The sequence below is a fragment of the Rhinolophus sinicus genome, linkage group LG16 (genome assembly GCF_036562045.2).
Source record: "Rhinolophus sinicus isolate RSC01 linkage group LG16, ASM3656204v1, whole genome shotgun sequence".
Lineage (NCBI taxonomy): Eukaryota > Metazoa > Chordata > Mammalia > Chiroptera > Rhinolophidae > Rhinolophus > Rhinolophus sinicus.
The window spans coordinates 5060274-5080861 of NC_133765.1; the positions used below are offsets into that span (position 1 = coordinate 5060274).

General features: G+C 40.4%; 1 protein-coding gene across 1 annotated transcript in view; it reads right to left on the reverse strand.

Moving 5' to 3' along the window:
- The window catches only part of GLB1L3 (galactosidase beta 1 like 3), a 55175-nt gene that overhangs the window by 16833 nt on the left and 17754 nt on the right, over nt 1-20588 (reverse strand). Inside the window, exons 7-18 of the mRNA XM_074321296.1 lie at nt 15152-15244; nt 12872-12953; nt 11895-11959; nt 9339-9426; nt 7129-7270; nt 6460-6653; nt 5650-5756; nt 4666-4806; nt 4261-4332; nt 3668-3746; nt 3129-3216; nt 2710-2821 (exon numbers count right to left, since the gene is read on the reverse strand). Coding sequence (XP_074177397.1) covers nt 2710-2821; nt 3129-3216; nt 3668-3746; nt 4261-4332; nt 4666-4806; nt 5650-5756; nt 6460-6653; nt 7129-7270; nt 9339-9426; nt 11895-11959; nt 12872-12953; nt 15152-15244 — 1263 coding nt within the window. The remainder of the gene's footprint in view (nt 1-2709; nt 2822-3128; nt 3217-3667; nt 3747-4260; nt 4333-4665; nt 4807-5649; nt 5757-6459; nt 6654-7128; nt 7271-9338; nt 9427-11894; nt 11960-12871; nt 12954-15151; nt 15245-20588) is intronic.

Sequence of the window (20588 nt, forward strand, 5' to 3'; positions counted from 1 at the left end):
GTGTGGAGGTTCCTCAAAAAATTACAAATAGAATTACCATATGACCCAGCAATCCCTCTCCTGGTTATCTACCCAAAAAATCTGAAAACATTTATACATAAAGACACGTGTGCTCCAATGTTCATTGCAGCTTTGTATACAGCGGCCAAGACATGGAAACAACCAAAATATCCTTCGATAGATGAATGGATAAAGAAGGTGTGGCATATATACACAATGGAATACTATTCAGTGGTAAGAAAAGATGATATAGGAACATTTGTGACAACATGGATGGATCTTGAGAGTATGATGCTAAGCGAAATAAGACACACAGAAAAAGCAGAGAACCATATGATTTCACTGATATGTGGTATATAAGCCAAAAACAACAAAAGAACAAGACAAACAAATGAGAAACAAAACTCATAGTCACAGACAATAGTTTAGTGGTTACCAGAGGGTAAGGGTGGTGGTGGTGGGAGATGAGGGTAAGGGGGATCAAATATATGGTGATGGAAGGAGAACTGACTCTGGGTGGTGAACACACAATGGGATTTATAGATGATGTAATACAGAATTGTACACTTGAAATCTATGTAATGTTACTAACAATTGTCACCCAATGAATTAAAAAGAAAAGATATAACAGGTAAACCTTAAGCAAAACAAAGTTGCTATAGATCTATTAATATTGGAAAATTTTGATATTAAGGCAAGAAGCTTTACTAAAGATAAATAGGAAAATCTCCTGTTGATAAATTTTATATGAATGTATATATCAAATATAGACAAGCTAAACATATATATTCAAAATATATAAGCAACATTGATGGAATAACAGGAGAAATAAAATTCACAACCACAGTGTAAAATTTTCATACAATACTTCAATAGCTAATAGACAAAGCAAACAGGAATCAAGACATAAAAACATTTGAAACAAGATGATTAGCAAAATTGACCTAATTGGCATGTATAGAATATTGATCTAACACATGCAGCATACACATATTCTTTCAAGCATAGATCAGAATCTTTACAAATTTGACCCTATGTTGGACTAACCAAGTGTTGTAAACATATTTTAAAATTCTCAAGGTCAGTGCAATTAAACAAGAAATTGATTATAAAAATGTTACCATAAAATATCCTTAATAATTTTTTAGAAACTTTTGCATGCAACCAAATCATGCTTAAATGAAAAGTAATAGCCTACATTCATACATTAAAAAAATAACATTCAAAAATCAGTTGTCTAAGTATGTACCTAAAGAAATTATAAAAAGAAAGCAGATAACTCCTACTATAAAATGTAGAATAAACAAAATAATAAATATAATGACAGAAATTAAACAGAAAAGAAATACATAATACAGTGAGTCGTAGCCAAACCTTCATTCTTTGAAAGATGAATAAATTAATAATGTTCTGGTGAGACTTATCAAGAAAAAAGAGATGTTACTACAGATGACCTAGACATTAAAAACTAACAATTTAAACACAATACATTTGTAAATTTAGATGAAATATTTTAAAATCTTAGAAAAATATATTTGATCTAAACTAATTTTTAAAGAAACAGAAACTCTGGAGAGTACTTTAATCTTGAAAGAATTTAATCGACACTTATAAACTTTCCCACAAAGAAAACAGTGGCCCTAGATGGATCCATTAATGAAATCTACCAAATATTTAAAAAATAATACCAATCTTACACAAACTTGACTTCCCAAATCATATATGTGGTTATTAAACCTTGGTAACAAAACCTGACAAAGACATCTCAGTCATGAACATAAACAGAAAAGAAGTCTTAATTATTTATAGTAGCCAAATGCTGGAAATAATACAAATGGCTATCAACTGTAGGATGGTTAAAGTATGGTATATTTTTAGAATAGAATCCTATACAACAGTGAAAATTAACAAATCACTGCAATATCATGAAATGGTTGAATCCACAATGTTAAACAAAAGAAGCTATATATAAAAAATTTAAAAAGACAGCTATATACTTCAACTTACATGAAGTCAAAAGAGGAAACACTGAATTAGAAGAGTATCAGAAGTTTATCGGGGTGACTTTAATTAGAAAAAATAAAGAAGAGTATTAGAAGTCAAGACAATGGTTATCTTTCAGGAAAAAGGGGAGGCAGTGATTGGGAGGGCTGTTGACAGTTTTTGTTATCTCAAGGGCAATTATTTAGCATTCCACTTTGTGATAATTTATTGAACTGTACATTCATATTTTGTGCATCTATGTTATCTATGTGTGTTTATACATAAAAAGATACATGAGGTAAAAGTTGACCTCCCCCCAAAAAAAACAATTTACAGAATATAATTTCTGGAATGGTCCCATTAGCGCAAAAAGTAACTATGTATGTGTTTAAGCAAAGTTATGTATGAAATCACACAAACTGTGTGTGCTTAGTTCTGAGAAGCAGAGAAGAATTGGCATGCAGGTAAATTTGAAGGAGAACTTCCACCATTTGCTCTCTACATCTTGTTATTATTTGAATTTTTGAACAGTGTTTTGATGTATTATTTTTTGAACAATGATAAATTAGGAAGATTGAAAGATGTTTGATGGCTTGGTTGGAAGGGATGGAGGGAGAGAGAGAGAGAGAGAAGTATTCTTGCCAGGAACACTATGTCTTTGCTTCAAGATTTTTGAAGAAAGAATAGGTGTTTGGGACACCAGAGTAGAAGAGGGTGCTCACTTACCAGTAGTCTCAGGAAAGTGTCCTTGGGAGAAGAGCCAGCCTTCAAGGTACCAAGGTAGAAGGCAGGGCCCAAATAACTATTTGGGACAGGCCTCCAAGTGGCAGAGCGGAGCCTGGAAGAAGGGCCAAACCTTGAGGGAGAGGAACACCCCTTCGCAATTCTAGTCCAAATATTGAGCCTAGATTTCCATACAGGAACTAAGATTCAGTTTCAGTGGGACATATCAGACTGGCAGCATTAAAATGATAACCAGTAGACTCGTTCTAGGGTCCTAGGCCTGATTCCAAAGCACTCTACAATCCTGAGCAAATCACTTCAGTTCTCTGAATCTTAGGCTCTTCATCTGCACAGTGAAGAGTTTGAAATCTCTGAGTCCCCTGATCCCTCAAAGTGTCCAATGGGAGTAAGTAGGAACATACCTCTCAAAGAAGTTCATTTTCATTTCCAGAGAATAGATAGTGTAACCCTCCACGGGAATATTATTGATGGTAATAGATCCGATTAATCCTGCAGATGGGAAGTAGAAAAGAGAATATGGTCAGGGACTGGATATTCTCAGTGTTTGGAACAAAGAAATGCAGACTGTGTGTATCTTGGGCTCAGCCATGAGGGCAAACACGTCTGACTTGCTATGATTGAAGGTTTCTTGTATGTTTCCATACTACTGAGGAAGTTCCCCACTTAGCATCAGAGCTTTTCCTGAAATTCCCAAAAGGAGATTGAGCCTGCTCCAGGACAAGACAGCACCTAGCAAAACTACTTCACTTTCCTACCCTGGAGAACTGGAGAAGGCAGGACAAGGAAGAGGGAAAGAGTTTGCATCTTTGGTCTTAGGACCTAAGTCTCTCACTGCCTGAGCAGCACATTTATTTCCTTCTAACTCCAAAATAGCGCCAGTGTTAGGATCCAAGTAACCATGAAGAGAGATTACAGCCTGATTCTCAGGCCTTGAGCCCACCTTTCCGCTGATCTTGAATTTTCCATGAAAAATTGACTCGTCCTTGATTCTCCACCAGGACCCTTAGAAGTTGACATTCCTATTTGAAACAGACCAATTCATGGAAACTACGTGGTCACTCAGCATTTTTCCTCTAGAACCCATTCTTCTCTTTGAGTCCCAGACGGAAAGACGAGCAAGTGGGAGACAAGGAAACTCCGGAGCCCAGCAGTCCTCTCTCTCTCAAGAACCCTGTGTGTTCTTGTTTCACACTGTCTCGCCTTTCTTCTGCTGCCTTAGGAAAGGCAGAGATACTCAGCTGGGCCTTTGATCAAAGACCTGAACAGTGGCTGATGGCTGGCTCAGGGATTAATGGGAAAATTCTGTTCACACTGAACCTTATATAAGGCAGCTCTTGATGTGTCTGAGCCTGGGAGATGCAATTATGCTTATAACTAACTTACAGCTAAACAAACACTTCCTGCTGCAACCCTAAGTGAGGAGCAATACCAAAGGGCAGCGGTAGAGAAAGGAGGTGGTCTCTATCAGGAGCAGGCTGTGTTTGCATTTGAGTCAGAGGTCTGCGGCAGTGTCTAGACTCTTGAAATACATACCCTGACTTCAGGAATGTTCAAGTTCTGATTACCATCACTCAGCATTCCTATACTTGTCTCATTCAAAAACACCTGCAAAAGAAGAGCTGGTGTCTGACTGGTAGGCCTACCTGAAGAAAGGGAGAAGGGAGGCTCTGGTTTAGGGAGGAGGTCATTATGGAGGAAGGGACCAGCCTTGGTGCTCACAGATTGCCAGAAGCTAACAGGGAGGCCCCAATAGACTAGGTTGTAATAAAGCAGAAAGCAAGTCTTTGGTTTGACTTTCTATTCCCATTACCTCACACATAGTAGGTCCTTAAAAATACTATCAAACAGTAAAGTTGACCAGCGACTGACTACCTTCCCCAATAGCAGAGTTAGGCTAAATGTTCTGCTTACCTCCATGGAAAAGCTGCTGACCCCTACCTGTGCTGTATCTTGAACATCAGCATGGAGCTCACCTCCAGAGCAGATGAGAGTCTCATACAGTATGAATCCATAGGACTGACCGTTCCCATTGTTTATGGGAAGATTCTCCATGTTGACTGGTTTATTAGATATGACTGGCTGTAAGAGAGACATGGCCAGAAACAAGAGCCAGGGTGATGAGAAGTCAGGATCCTTCTTCCTAAGACACTTGTCTTTTTTTTTTTTTGTACCTCCTAATGGTCCCCAGGGGTTCTTTGGATAAGAAATACTAAAACAGATGCTATGTGATGATGCTCTTGTGCAGGAAACTCAAGGGACAGTGAGGGCATGGTAGAGGGAACAACTGCTGTAATCATGAGAATTAACAGAATGAATAAGTTGTGTTCTAACATAATTAAAGTTAAAAATATGCATTAAGAGAATCTTTATATAGCATCCACAATGTGTCAAGCACTATTTTTTATCTAAAACAGTGATAGCACAGGTAAAACAATATGAATTCAAGAGTTGACATTTTTCAAACACTGTCGACCTTTTCTTCAAAATAGGACAGGTAGCCTAATTGTAAAGGGAGAGCAGGGACCTGTAGAAGTTCAGTGATTTGGCCTAATTGATGGTGAAGAAGAGTCAGAAACTCAGTTTCATGGGTTCCTAGCTCAGCAGCCTTTCCCTTCTGGACCATGCAGTCCCCCACAAAAGCATTTGCCAGATGGGTTCATCTGAGCTGGGAAAAAGTATCCTTTAATATCCTGCTTCTCCCGCAACCCCCACTCATTCTTCAAGTTCAAATCCCTTCACAGTCCACCCAGAAGGAGCTTGTAGGTTTTGCCCCATAATTGTAAATTGGGGCAAAATGCAGAGAATTAGCTTTCACACTTCCAATAAAAAATCCTTTGAAATAACCTCTACTCTGTGACCTAAGGCCTTCTCCCCCGTGTCTTAAATGGCCACCCCCCATTCCAGTGCCCAGGCAGTACTCACCTCATTTAAGTACTTTAACACATCCCATAGTGGCAAGTAAAGGGATGGTCTCACAGCAGGATACACAGCCTTGAGAGTGATCTCAGGTACAGGGGGTAGGGGAAACGCTGCAATAAAAATGGGCCATGGGGCCAGAAGCACCTGCAGGAACTACTGCCTTCTCCACACCTCCCCATCCCTATCCATGAACTCTCGTACCCCAGAGCCAACAAGAGAAATGGGTCCTATCCTGCCACATGGCTATGCTTCTCCAATCATGATGGAAACCTGCCAAGAACTAAGTTGGAGCTGTTTGTATGCACAGATAGCTCATACTAGATATAGACGCAGAAAAGGTAATGTTAGTCATACAGACTAACATTACAAATGGTGATTTGGGGAGCAAGAATTCTGCCTTACGCCTTTGGCAATGATAGTGCTTACCGACTTTCTAGCACACAGTGGATGGTTAATTAACTTTATTTAAATAAATAAAATTAAATAGGATGATTTTAGTTATTGTATATGAGGGTATTAGGTCATATATCATACTAAGAGCTTTATAAATCATAACTTAATTTTCACAATCATTATAGGAGATGAGTATCATTGTCTTCATGTTTTGGGGAAGAAACTGAGGCTTAAAGGACTTAAAAACACTCATGCAAAGGCACACAGCTTTTAAGTGGGGAAAATGAGGATTTGAACTTAAGTTGCCCTTGTTCTTAAGCACTTTATTAAGTTTCTGCCCATAGGGGAAACCCTTCCCTTTCCTCACCCTTCCACTTCATGGGGACGGCGAGCCCTCAAGTTAAAATGGTTGCTGGGTACCTAAAATGGATCCAAAGAGTTTTCGGAGCTTGAAATATTTGTTTGTGTAATCACCGGCCTCTGTCAGCACAGCATCATAGTCTGCAATACACCACGGCATAGTCACTGGCCAGGCAATCCTCCACAACAGGCCCTGTTTCAGCACTTCTAGTATGAGATGGACCAGAGCCACCAGAAGGAAACAGAAGACACATCTTCCCCACCCCCTGGCCGGGTCCAACCCAGGCCAGGGTTTGAGGAACTAATGCCAATCTACCCACAACCTTTCCTGGGGACCTGAGGCTGCCATGACATTGGGCTCATCCTGTTTCACTTTCTAATGAACACTCTCTTCTTTCCTCAATCTGGATTGCCCAGCTGTGCCTATCGGTGCCCATATAGCAATCACCATTTGTAATCTGTCTCTCTTGGAAGGTTCAAGTCAAGGGATCAGTGTACATGATGAGTGAAGCAGAGCTTTAGGTCACAGGCAGCACCATCTACTGCAATGAAAGCCTATTGGGAGCATTATGAACTTCACAGAGAAAGGAAAATAAATAGGAAAACCTTCAATGCTCAGCTTAGAGTATAGGTCAAGAACCTAATGATGCCAGAATATGCTTTTGGAGCTGCCTCTGTTTTGGTGCCTCCAGCACCACCTATGCTGGGAGGTGACCATACCGCAAACACTTGCCATAGCTGGTGACAACACCTCTGTGATTCTCAAAATTTATGGCCCCGTTGATGAAACCAAAGTTGGTTCCACCATGGAACATATATACGTTGAAGGAGATCTCAAATTTGATAAATTCAGACACAGTTTTTTCAACATCTGTAGAGGAGAAAGATCAGAACATAGAGAAAATTAAAAATTAATAGAAGATGGAAGATGGTAAAATCTTATCATTCCCAACCCCAACCCACAATCAACTTAATTGCTTTGTCCTTCAACTCCTGCTAAGATTCTAACCAGAAAATAGGTGGAATTGGCCAGAACTACTCTAAGAAACCACATCTTGTTTCCCAGACTTTTTTAAAAATTATTTTTCCAGAGTATGGACATAATTGGATTCTAAAGTACATATGTTAAATAATAGCCTAAGAACACTTATGCCACTTAAATATCTAATGTTTGTCACATTTTTTGAAATGGTACAAGTAATTAGTACACCACCATTACTAATATCTCTGGGGACACTGGTTTAGAATTTCTGCAATAGTCTACAAGTGGCCGTCTCAATCTTTAGCCACAGAAACTCTCATTTTGTCACCAGGATTTAACAGGTGTGATGATCATCTTTCCACTGGCCATAATGAGAAGCAGGATGGTTAAAGTTGGATGTGGGATTCAGTTCTAGCTGTGCTTTTCACTTTTGTATGACCTTGGATGGCCTATTTTCTTTCTCAGAGCCTCTTCTTTCTTATCTGGTAAATGAAGGTACTAATTCCTACTACATCATAGGATTGATGAGAGAATATATTAAGAAACATGGCATAGTGCTTGACATGCAAGTGATCAGAAAACTGTTTGGTGGTGGTGGTGGTGGCGGTAGCTTGCTTTTTGTTTTTATTTTTTCTATTTTTCAGGCCAAAGCAGACTTTTCTCAGTTACCCAGTACTTTTCAATGGTTTTCTTTACTTCAGATACAAGTCAGCATGTTTTCATAATAGCGGCAGCAAAACATCTTTAGTAGTAAAATACTTTTATTAACAAGATCTACCAGGCACTGTTTAGAATACTATATTTTGCCGTGTATAATGCACACATTTTTGCCCAAATTTGTGAGGGAAAAATAAGGATGCACATTATACATAGATAGTAGTAATTCTGTATCTACATAAACGTTTTTAATTCTTTTATTTATGCTCATGAGTTAAAAGTGTAACTCTCAATAATGATAGCCGTACACAAAATAATATCCTGGAATGTGATAATTGGTTTTGTTGAACTTAATGGTGAACTTGCAACTGACAAAGAGTTCTTGGTCTTCTATGATGTGTAAATGTCATATATTTGTTACCAGTACATAATTCTTCCATCTTATATCTGTTTTTGTGTTTCATATTTATGTGTTACATAGAATTTCTTGCCCCATGATATGTTAAAAAAAATGCTAAAATTCCTTTATAATACAAAAAACAAGTACCTAAATGTAAATAAATAAAAAAATTGGATTAAAAAAATTAAAATGAAAGATTTATTTCCCTCAAAGTTTGGGCCAAAAACGTGGGTGCTCATTATACATGGCAAAATACAGTGGTTTGCATGAACTGCCACATTTAATCCTCACAACAACCCTATGAGGTAGGTTACATGATAACCCGCATTTTTGGATGGAGACACTCAGAAGTGAAGGAAAGCTGCCCTGAGTAACGCAGCTAGTCCTGCAAAGCTGGGATTGAAATCCTGATCTCTGGCTATAGAATCTACTCTCTCAACCATCATGGCATGTTGTCCTCTGATAATTACTACCACGCAGTTGACAAGTCTGCAGCAATGTCCTGTGCATTTTCCAGAGATAAGATTAAGACTTTTGGCAAATGTATCACCTTCTTCAGAGACACTTCCATGACCACCATGCCTCCCCTCTGCACTCTGTCCCTGTCTTTTCTATCACTGCGCCCTTTTGGTTTGCTTCAATGCCTTTGTCAAATGCGGAGCTCTATATTGACTGTTTTATGTCTTAATTATCAGCTCCACTAAAGTACGAACTCCCTGTGGGTAAGAACCAGGTAATTTTTATTAACTAGTGCACTTTCAGGCCTAGCAAGTCCTTATACATAACATGAGTTGAATTAATAGTTGTAATTGAATTATCTGATTGAGTAGCAGAGAAATGTGTGACTAACTCATGATTCAGGGCCATCTCTACTTGGGTCAAACACTGCAAAATACTTACCGTCCACATTTGTAACCCTGTGTTCACTACTCCCCCATGTGTCAAACCAGCCGACCCAGTATTCCATAATCATAATGGGCTTATTTCTCTAGAAACAAACCAAATAAAATATTAAGTCTGACAAAAAGAAAAAAATCAGAAAAACTGAATACAATAGATGAGACTTTGAAGAACCTATGCTTTTCATTTTTTCCCAAGTCAGTGCTTACCCCACCCCCAACTCTCCCTCACCCACTGCACCTTTGGTTATTCCAGTCCTTCTAAACAGTCATGATCTCCAGACGCCTTCCAGATTTACGTGCCTCCCTGATGTACCTGGATAGCACCGTCTATAGTTCCAACCTCGTCATATGCAAAGCTGGTGTTGAAAGAACTGACTGTAATTCCTCACATAGAAACTGAGGCTCAAAGGTCACATTGCTGGTAAGGTCAGAGCCACAATCCAAATCCAGGTCTGAACCAAACTATCAGCCACTAAGTTGTACTGTCTATTAAGTAGATCATTCATTTTCTCTGTATCTTTATTTGATTTTATTCTACCTCATCTTTGTTGAAGTATCCATTGTAATTGTGTTTCTATTCATCTATTTTCTATTTCTAACAGTTCTTCCTTTGCATGTTTTTGTTACTAAACAATTTGGTATATAACAATTCATAAATGTTACCAGATCTTTATGGATTATACTTTTATTTACATAAAGTAATTATTACCATATTAAAATGACTAATGATGATTGAACTCTTAATATGTGCTGGGCACTGTTTGAAGTACTTTATTTAATTTGTTCTGTATAACAACCTAGTAAGGTAGATACTATCAGTTCCTATTTTACGAAGGAAGAAATTGAAATTAGAAATCTTGTCCAAGTTCACTCAGGTAGGAACTGTTAGACCTGGGATTTGAACTCAGCCAGCCTAGCTCCAGAATTCACATTCTTAACCATTATATTATATTGCCTCTGGATTGTAAGTGACTTATTTCTTCTAAAACTAGAAGAAAACATATCAAAGCAATTACATTTTCCAACCTTCTGAATTAACTCTTGCCTGAAAATATAGGCATCTCTTTTAAAATTCATATTATTGGTGGTCTCAACTATTAGAAGCCATAGTCTTTCAGCCTGATGCCTGCATTCACTCCTAGCCTCGCTTTTCAAAGCTGCTGAATAATGTAGGTTCTTTTTTTTTTTTTTTAAGTTGACATATTCTCCACAGCAGGCCTAGCTGTTGTGCCATTTTATTACAATGGAACATTATGGCTGGATTTCCATTGGGGAATATGACAGACATTCACACTATGCATTCTCAATTGCAGTCTTGGAATCTTCCAGCATGCTGCTGTAATCAAAAACAGTCACTCTGTAAGCCGGAAGACCTGTCATCCAAGGACTTTACCTAGCTGATCCCTGAGGTTGGATATGATATGTTCTGGATCCCATATGTTGTTCTATCTTGATTTAAAGGACAACAACCTGACTTGGAAAAGTCCCAGAAGTACACAATATTCCCCAACAAAAGTCCTGTTCCCCTTCCCCTATAAAATAAAATAAAATAAAAAGTTGACTTAAAAAAAAAAAGGAAAGAAAAAAGAAACAACAAAAGAGACTTATTAAATGCACTAAAAACTAGAGAGCCACGGATCTACCCCCAGCAGAATCCCTTCTTTTTACTCTTAATAGGTCAGAAACTGAAGAAATTAGTGAGAAAAGGAAGTAAGAATGGATTAGTTCTTTAATTAAAACTTGTGGAGGAGGGTGTAAGGCTGAGGAGAGGGCACTGGGGAGGGTCTAGCCAAGCGAGAGTGCCACACTTTGCAGGAATTACAGAAGGCCTTCGTGGATGAGGGAGAAGACCAGTGAGGGCTGAAGTTGGAAATGAAGACTGTGTCAGGCACACAGGCCATGGACCGGGTTTTAGATATTATCCTAGGCACAAAGGAAACCCAGGAAAGTGTATTAAGCAGAGGAAACCATAATTCTATTTGGTCTGTCAGAGCTCAACCCTGTTCTGTTGAGAGAGGATATAATCCCTGAAGCTACAGGTTATCCATCTTTGTAACAATCACAGGGGGTCACCCACTGAGAGGAAACTAAGAGCTACTCAATCCATGTTTGTTAAATGAATTCATGTGCAATACAGTTACTCATTCCCATAATTTGCACAGCTACGTTATAAAGGCTGACCCCACCAAAGCTAGGCATGATTCCTCTGTCAACAATACACATGGCCCATTCTGAGCTCTGTCCTCACAGAGTACAGAAAATATCATCTCCCTCTTGTTTACCTCACATAACCCCTCACCTTTCATCTGGTCATCTCCATGAGGTGCTCCACTAACACAGGTGACAGAAGCAGAATTTACTCCTCATTCTCCATGACAAAAGACATAAACTCCCCTAATTGCTTTGGGACCCAGTTGAGACCCCCAGGGGAAAAGCTGCAGTCTTTCTGTCAAGCCTCCTCTCCTCATTGAACACCAGTTGCACAGGCTGGGGCGAGGGGGGGATTCATGACAGGTGAAGAGACTAAGACTCTTCATCACTAAGGTGTCCTTACCTGTATCTTATAAAGGGACTTGATAGCATTTGCCTGAAATGTGTTCATATTGATGGTGGCCAGCACTGTAGAGAAAAGGGAGAGGTGCTGCATGAGGCATTGTGACAAGTGCCAACAGGGAAGGGATGGAGGCCCACAATTTGCGCACAGAAGGAAGGTGTGTTGAGTAGTAAGGATAATGAGATACTACTTGTATCCCACGCTGCAATGTACAAAGGACTGTCATATATCTCCTCACATCATTGGATACTTGTGCAGAGAAATGGAACAGGCCAAGGTCACACAACTTGATTAGACCTAGGAATTCTGACCCCAAGTCCAGCACACTTTCTACTGTACCATAACACAGTAAGGAAGAAGCGCCAAAAAGTTATAAGGAGAGAACAGCAGTCTACAGAAGAAGCTAGTCTTAAGCTAAGGACTACTTGACAGATATTGCCCTGGACCCATCTGGCTGCTCAATAACATCAGCTTATAACTTTGTTCTGAATTATTCAGCTGCTTTATTCTCTAAGACCTACTCAGAGTCCACAGTGCACCTCAGGTTGCAGGATCCCAGGACTGGGCCTCTGCTGAGGCTGGCTGCCTGGTACAACACCTGTCTTCTTCTTCTCCCTGGAATTCTCAATGTTGGTGGAGAAGGCCTTCATTCTAAGTCTACCCAGCACCAATCCAGGTTCTCAGCCACAGAAAAATTATGAAAGATGGAAAGGTGTACTGGGGACAGAGGAACTCAATTATGGCTTTGTTGATGAAAGACAACAGGAAGAAGGAAAAGTGATGGAATTGCCAAATGAACGCTTCACTTTGACCTTGAGTCCTCATCTATTGTAATATCAAATCTCTATGGTCCACTTCAAAGTACATGGGAAAGGCAGGTATCAGAAATATTCTTGGTTCTTTCTGAGGCTTGTTCAAGATTCAAACTGGTGGGTTAAAAGCCTCAGTTCTCCCTTAAAATAAGTCTAAATTTGTACCTCCTTTTATGGAGCCTCTTAGCACTTCTTTCTCAGAATCTGAGGTCAAGAGCAGCTCCACAATCCCTCTTTTCAGCAGGGCCTGTTGAGAAAACTGGACAAAATGAACCCACTTCCCTTGCCCCCTTGGGAAGGAGAAAATTAGGGAATAAATACAATTGGGCTCAGATGGAAAGTGTGTGAGCTGGAAAAAAATGTTTTAATTGAGAGTCTGACCATCTGAAACTCAATAAATTGAGGGAAATTGCAGTCTCTGTCCCAGTGCGGTGTTTTTCCCAGGAAAGGCCACAAAAGCAGCTAAATATGGGCTCTGATAGCCCGTAGCCTCAAGAGGGAAAGCACAAGGCTAAGTTTATAAGGAAACGCCCTGAGGGGGGATCTAAATCTGAGAGAAAGAGAGAAAGAAGACTTGGAAAACTCTTTGTGCTTGAAGGGGAGAAGCTGAGGCTATGGGGCCCCAAGGATAATCAAAGAGAAACTTAACAAAACTTGAATTCTACCTGGACACTCAAAGGAAGCAAGGAAGCCTGCCACAGTGTTGGGAAACAGGGAAACTAATTTGAAAATCAGGGTAAGGCGGGCGGGGGGTGGGGGGTGGGAGATGAGGGTAAGGGGGATCGAATATATGGTGATGGAAGGAGAACTGACTCTGGGTGATGAACACACAATGGGATTTATAGATGATGTAATACAGAATTGTACACCTGAAATCTATGTAATTTTACTAACAATTGTCACCCCAATAAATTTAATTTAAAAAAAAATCATATTTACTAATGGCAGAGGAAGCAGACAGATGGCCAAAGGTGAGAAGACCCTCTCTGTGTGTCTTATATGTTCACTGAACCATATTTGGGCCTGGGAGTGGAGTCGCATGATAAATTTTAAAAATCAAGGAAAAATAATGCTAGCTGAATGAGATTGATTTGAAGGGGTCTGATGTGATACCCCTGAGAAATGTTAGGGAGGGGAATTTCTCACAGGCCTCGTCCAGCTCTGGAAGCCACAGCTGTAGGACAGGAGCCAGGACACCTGTGGAGCCCAGCACTCGCTCCTCCCTCTCTCGTCACCTGCTCTCTCTTCCCTGTCCAGCTGGCAACTCCTCCCGCTGCTCTCCAGGCCATTCCACCCAGAGGTCTCTGTGTGGACAGAGCTAACATGGGCCCCTGACTCCTGCTTAGCTGCTTGGGGAAGAGTCCAGTTTAGACAAGAACTCATCAGCTTCCTGAATGTGGGAAGTCAGTGACAGGGAGGAGCCAACAAAGCCACCAGGCAGGACTGAATTATTCCTTGGTCTGAGATATCCCCCACATGAAGGAGCAAAGGCAACAGAAGAAAGAATGTGAATACTATAGGTAAGAAAGCTGCTGGGTGATAGCCATCATCCTTAAGCTCATGAAGTATTATGTATTTACTGTGGATGCAAATTCACCAACCCCAGCTTCATGAGAATCATGGGTCATAGAAATAGCAACAGAAAGGAATAATCTTTTCACATCATATTTTACCTCATCATAAAGTTATTTAAGTACATCTTGATCACGCTGACCATATTGCAGATTCACAGAGAAATTGAACTTGAGCGTCTATATGAGGTCTGACAATTAAGTTCGTGAACTCATCCTAGAAAAAGTGCTACACACCTCATTGCTGAATATCACTACAGTCACCTTCGAAGTACTCCCCTTGGGAAGCTATGCACCAACGCCGGTACCTAGTCCACCCTTCAAAGCAATTTTGGAACCCTTTCTGAAATGGCCATCAGAGCTGTCACTGTATTACCCTTGATGTCCTGAATGTCCTCAAAATGTCTCCTTTCAATATTTCCTTTATCTTCAGGTAAAGAAAGAAGTCACTTGGGGCCAGATCAGGTAAGCAGGGAGCATGTTCCAATACAGCTATTTGTTTACTGGCTAAAAACTCCCTCACAGACAGTGCAGTGTGAGCTGGTGCATTGTCATGATGCAAGAGCCATGAATTGTTGGCAAAAAGTTCAGTTTGTCTAACTTTTTCACGCAGCCTTTTCAGCACTTCCAAATAGTGAGTTTGGTTAACTGTTTGTCCATTTGGTACAAATTCATAATGAATAAACCCTCTGATACCAAAAAAGTTAGCAACATTGTTGCAACAAGTTTGTGAACTTAATTGTTTGACCTCGTATTCGATAACCCTCAGTGCCTAACATAAAATCCATACAGCAAAGTCAGAAATACATCCTGTAAAAGCGACATGTTGAGGAAGGAAGCATGAAAGTATGGCGACAAATCAAATGTTTCTTACCTTTTGAAGATACAGCATGTAATCTTTATCTTTATTAAACGAACCATATTCATTCTCCACCTGCACTGCGATAATGGGGCCTCCCTGGTGGTACTGAGATAAGCAGAGGAAGGGGGAGAGTGAGGCTAAGCGTGGGAAAGCCTGGAGTCTGTGGTCTGCTACTAAAGATAACACACCTGGTGAGGGACACTTTGATTCTAGTTGTTTCCTTACCTGAAGGCACTCTCTCTTTTACCCCGGACCCTATAATCAGTACCTCCAGGTACTTTAGCTTCTGCCAGGAGTCCTACCTTCACGATTTTTGTAGCGACTGCCACAGTTTTCCCTCCATTTCTCATATTAATTAACTTCTTAAATATGAGAGCTCAAACCTACAAACTCACCTGCTTCCATTCCCACTCTATGCACTTTCCCACCTGACAAAGAATGATGTATCCCTCCTCTCTCCTCCTGTCTTAGGGTAATGCCCCCACTCACGCGAGGAGTCCCTGCCTCCTATTACCTTCTCAAGAGCTGGTTCTATGCACTGTTCCCTCGCCATTCTGTACTTTCAAACCTTTCCTTCCAAACTGACTGATTTCCACCACCCTGGAAACTTATTCAGAAACTTCACATCAGAAACAGAGAGAACAGCCCAGGATTGTTCCTGCCAATAACCATTCTCTTGATCTCTCCTCCTTTGTTTTTGGGTGTTTTTTTTTTTGGTTTTGGTTTGTTTTTAGATTTTTATGGCTATTTTATTTTAATTTTTTTATTTTTCAATTACAGTTGACATTCAATATTATATTAGTTTTAGGTGTGCTCTCTCTTCTTTAAGATCCTTACTTCTTGGAAGAGTCACTAGTTGTCTACTCTCACTTTTATCAACATCTCAAACCATTGTGGTAAAGCTTCCACCCCATCATACCATCTAAGCTGTCAACATTGACCTAGTTGTGCTGAAATTATAACACTTTTCAATATTGAATTTAATCTTTCCACACTCCAGTCTTTCTACACTCAAGTCAATTCTCTGCTTCTTGAAGCCTCTCCACACTAAAAGCAGATAAACTCTCAACAGTAAACAACGGATCATTTCACTCCCCACATGGTTCCTATTGCCTCTGAGTAAATGCCTGTTTTAGAGTGAAGTATTCTCTTTTAGACAATGGGACATGAATTCCTGAGTTGGAACAGAGGAGAATGACCATGTTCAGTGGGTTTTCCTTTACAGCCTCACATTTTGCCTCTTTTCCAGCTCACATGCTGTTCTCCAGAATGACTGGACTTCTTCTACTTTTTCAAACTCCTCATTCTATCTCCACCCATGTTGGAGATTCCTGACCATTCCCCCTGGCCTGGTTCAAGCCTGCCCACATTTCAAGTCACTGTTTAAGTTACTTTTTCTGAAAAACATGCTCTGAATCTCCCTTTCTCCTAGGCTTCCTTCCCTGCAGCAGTTTCCATTTGTGTTGAAGTGCCTGTTTGTCTCTCGTGTTGAGTTATAAGCCCCACGGGAAGCTTAGCTACTACATAGTGTTTGGCACATAGTAGGTGCTCAATAATCACTTGTTGAATGAACATAAGTATCTGGACTGATGGACTAAGGATAACTGTTTGTATTACTGAACAGTATCCTCTTCCCAGCCTGAAGAGTGAGATATCTAAAAACCCCATAGTAGGAGAATTCACAGTTAACCATATGAAATAAACAGGATTAGAAGAATAAATATGCCCAATAAAATAGTAAATATACTCTAAAAATTATTTAAATGTAACAAAACAACAAAGACAACCAAATGGAAAGACCTTAAAATACTAATAATTTGGTAATGATGATCCCTATGCATTTAATTTGTACTTACAATTCCCTGCTTCTTAAAATTTTCCCAGAATTTCCCACCTTATGATTTCAATGGATGTTTATAAATTTACTTTGCTTGCTGAACATATATGAGTGCTAAGTAGCATTTTACTTATACCCAAACTTCCATCCAAACGGTCAGACTTTCTAGTTTTAGGACTCAGAGATTTTTCATTCCTGCCACTGAGTCTCACCTTGATTGCAGAAATAAATCCAGAAACATGGCTTCAGCTCTTCTTACAAAGGATGTACCTCGACTCCACCAAATAGACCCAGAGTTTAATCCTAAAGACAAGGTCTTCTTCCCCTCTGCATTGCTCTTCTTTCCTAAAGCTGTGCTGCTTTATTTCCATTTATAATCTCCATTTCTTCTCTTTATAATTATCCTAATAAGAGTAACTCAAATTCACAATTATTTAGGAAAGATGACATCACAGAAATGGCAGCATGAGGAGTACTTCTTGAAATCTCCTCTGGAAGTTACTAATTAAACAGCTATAATTCAACAAAGATCTCCCTGCACAGCACACTGGTATGCTTGAGAGACTTGCACGGTGAATCAGCTGAAGGTGGGAAAATCGGGCTAGCAGGGGTGGAGAAATAAGGGAAGTGCAAAGAGACAGGCCACTGACTGTGGGACCCCAGGATGCAGACCAGAGTCACAGCCTCAGGAGAGGGAAGAATTCAGGATCCAGGTGCACTGCCTTGTGACCCACAGTCTTGCCTGAGGGGTCAGCATACAAGGCAGCTGAGTCCAGCATTAGAGGTGAGAACAGTGGTTTAAGCCTGCACAGCCAGGCAGAAATCAGAAAAAGAAAAAACACAGAGCCTGGCTTTCCCCCTCCCACCTTCACAGAGTTAGAACTGGGCTTCAGAAGAAACAGGTAGCAATGTCAGATTAAAGAACAAAATATCTACAATTCAGAGAACTATACTGACAGTCCTGTGCACTCCAGCAACAGGGAAAGAGCTGGGGGAGGGGGACAAGACAGCTCTGGGCTGATTGGAGCCACAAGCTCCAGCCATCTTTCCACATCCCACCCCGTCCCCACCTTTCTGGACAGATCCCTGTGGGGTAATCAGAGCAATGAAGACATACAAGCTCAGCATTGGGCTGCAAGGGAAGCTTTGGGATTTCAGAAGATTTGGCCATGGTATTCCCAGCGCATTTTCGCAAGCTGGGGCAGAAACTGCACTGAATCGATAGAAAAAACTGACCACACCCCATAGCACACTGGAATCCTGCCCCACCCACCTAGAGATGCATTGTTGGGGGTATTCTGGGTGCTTGGGTGACTAACTCCTCCCCCAGAAACTGTGGAGGAGGTTTTTTACAGCAGCAAACAATCTGAAAAGGACTAGGGAGATTTGGGTGGTGAACAGTGACCCAAAAACTGCACCACAACCACTTGGGAGCAGCTCTCGGGAATTTGCAAGCCTGAAGTAGAGGCTGGTGGCAGTGTCCTCAGGGCACAATACAAGGTGGTCAAAGGCCAGGTACAGGCATAAGATCTGAATCTGTATTAACATTGTAAAAACAAATGGTCACATTTCATAACTCACTTCAACTCCACCCCACCCAGCTAGTGCTGTATCACCAAGGGCACTCTCAACACCAGGTCCACCAGCCAGCCACAGGCTCCTAAGGAGCCTCTTTCAACAATTGGGCCTTACAGGCAACTGACAGATAGCAACAGGCATGGGGTGGCCCTGAGCCTATTGCTAAGCTGCCTCAGGCCCAGTTGGTGGCAGCCAGCCGCAGTTCACAGAGAGGCCACCCACACATGCATGCAGGTCCAGCATGGGCAGCAGCCAACTGCATACAGCTTTGAGGCACCTACCAGGTAGCCATGGGCTCATAATAGGCTGGGCTGAAACTGCCCTGCATGGGAGCCCCACCCAAGAGACACCAGAAATAATATACCCAGAAGCCAGGTTCAGACCAAATGAGAGTACTACCTGGTTTGACCTACAGGCAGTACAGAGGGAATTCTCAACAGGCACAAGAGCTTGTAGGAGCAAAGCCTCCGCTGAGGGGGATCAGCCCTCACACAGCAGCTCATAAACTGTGGGTATAGCCAATCCTCATAGTTAGTCAGCCTGGGAGTCAATCCCACACACTGATACAACAAAAGCAATCAAGGCTCAACTACAACAGGAGAACACTCACAACACAAGGGACACTTCTGGAACACATGCACAGGAGATTAGGGAGACTGAGCAATTTGACTACAAAGGACACATGCTACATAAGGTCATGCATCAAAGACTGAGAGATATAGGTAATCTACCTAATACATAGAAGCAAACACAGAGCAACAGCCAGAATGAGGAAGCAAAGAAACATGTCCCAAATAAAAGAATAAAAGAAACTTCCAGAAATGGAGCTAAATGAAACAGAGGCAGTCAACCTACCAGATACAGAGTTTAAAATGCTGATTATAAGAATGATGAGGAACTTAGTGAAAATTTCAACAAAATGATAGCAAGAGTAAAGAAGGATATAGAAATCATAAAAAATAACCAGTCAGAAATAAAGAATATAATAACTGAAGGATACACTAGAAGGAATAACCAGCAGATTAGATGAAGCAGAAGATCAAATCAGTGATTTAGAAGACAAAGTAGTAGAATTCACCCAATTAAAACAGCAAAAAGAAAAAAGAATAAAAAACAATGAAAATAGTTTAAGAGACCTGTAGGACAGCATTAAACACAATAACATTTGCATCTTAGCAATACCAGAAGTAGAAGAGAGAGCACAAGGAATTGAGAACATATTTGAAGACATAATGACCAAAAACTTCCCTAACCTGGTGAAGGAAAATAACATACAAGCCCAGGAAGCACAGAGAGTTCCAAACAAGATAAACCCAAACAGGCCCACACCAAGACATATCATAGTTAAAATGGCAAAGGTTAAAGACAAAGAGAGACTCCTAAAAGCAGCAAGAAAAGGACAGCTAGTTACTTACAAGGGAGCTCCCATAAGACCATAGCTGACTTTTCCACAGAAAATTGGCAGGCCAGAAGGGAATGACAGGAAATATTCAAAGTCATGAAAAACAAAGGCTTACAACCAAGATTGCTCTACCCAGCAGGGCTATCATTTAAAATTGAAGGAGAGATAAAGAGCATCCCAGAAAAGAATAAACTAAAGGAATTCATTACCACCAAGCCAGTATTGCAAGAAATGTTAAAAGGGCTTCTTTAAGCAAAAGAAAGGTGAAAGCAAACTAACTAACAAAGACCAGAAACACAAATAATAAAATTGCAATAACTATGTACCTGTCAATAATCACTTACATGTAAATGAATTAAATGCTCCAAGCAAAAGACATAAGGTAGCTGAGTGGATAAGAAAAGACACGAGCCATTCATACGCTATTTACAAGAGACCCACCTCAGATCAGAAGACACACACAGACTGAAAGTAAAGGGATGGAATAAGATATTTCACACAAGTGGAAATGAGAAAGAATCTGGGGAAGCAATATTTCTATCAAACAAAATAGATTTTAAAATGAAGACTATAATAAAAGACAAAGAAGGGCACTACATAATAATAAAGCGATCGATACAACAAGAAAACAT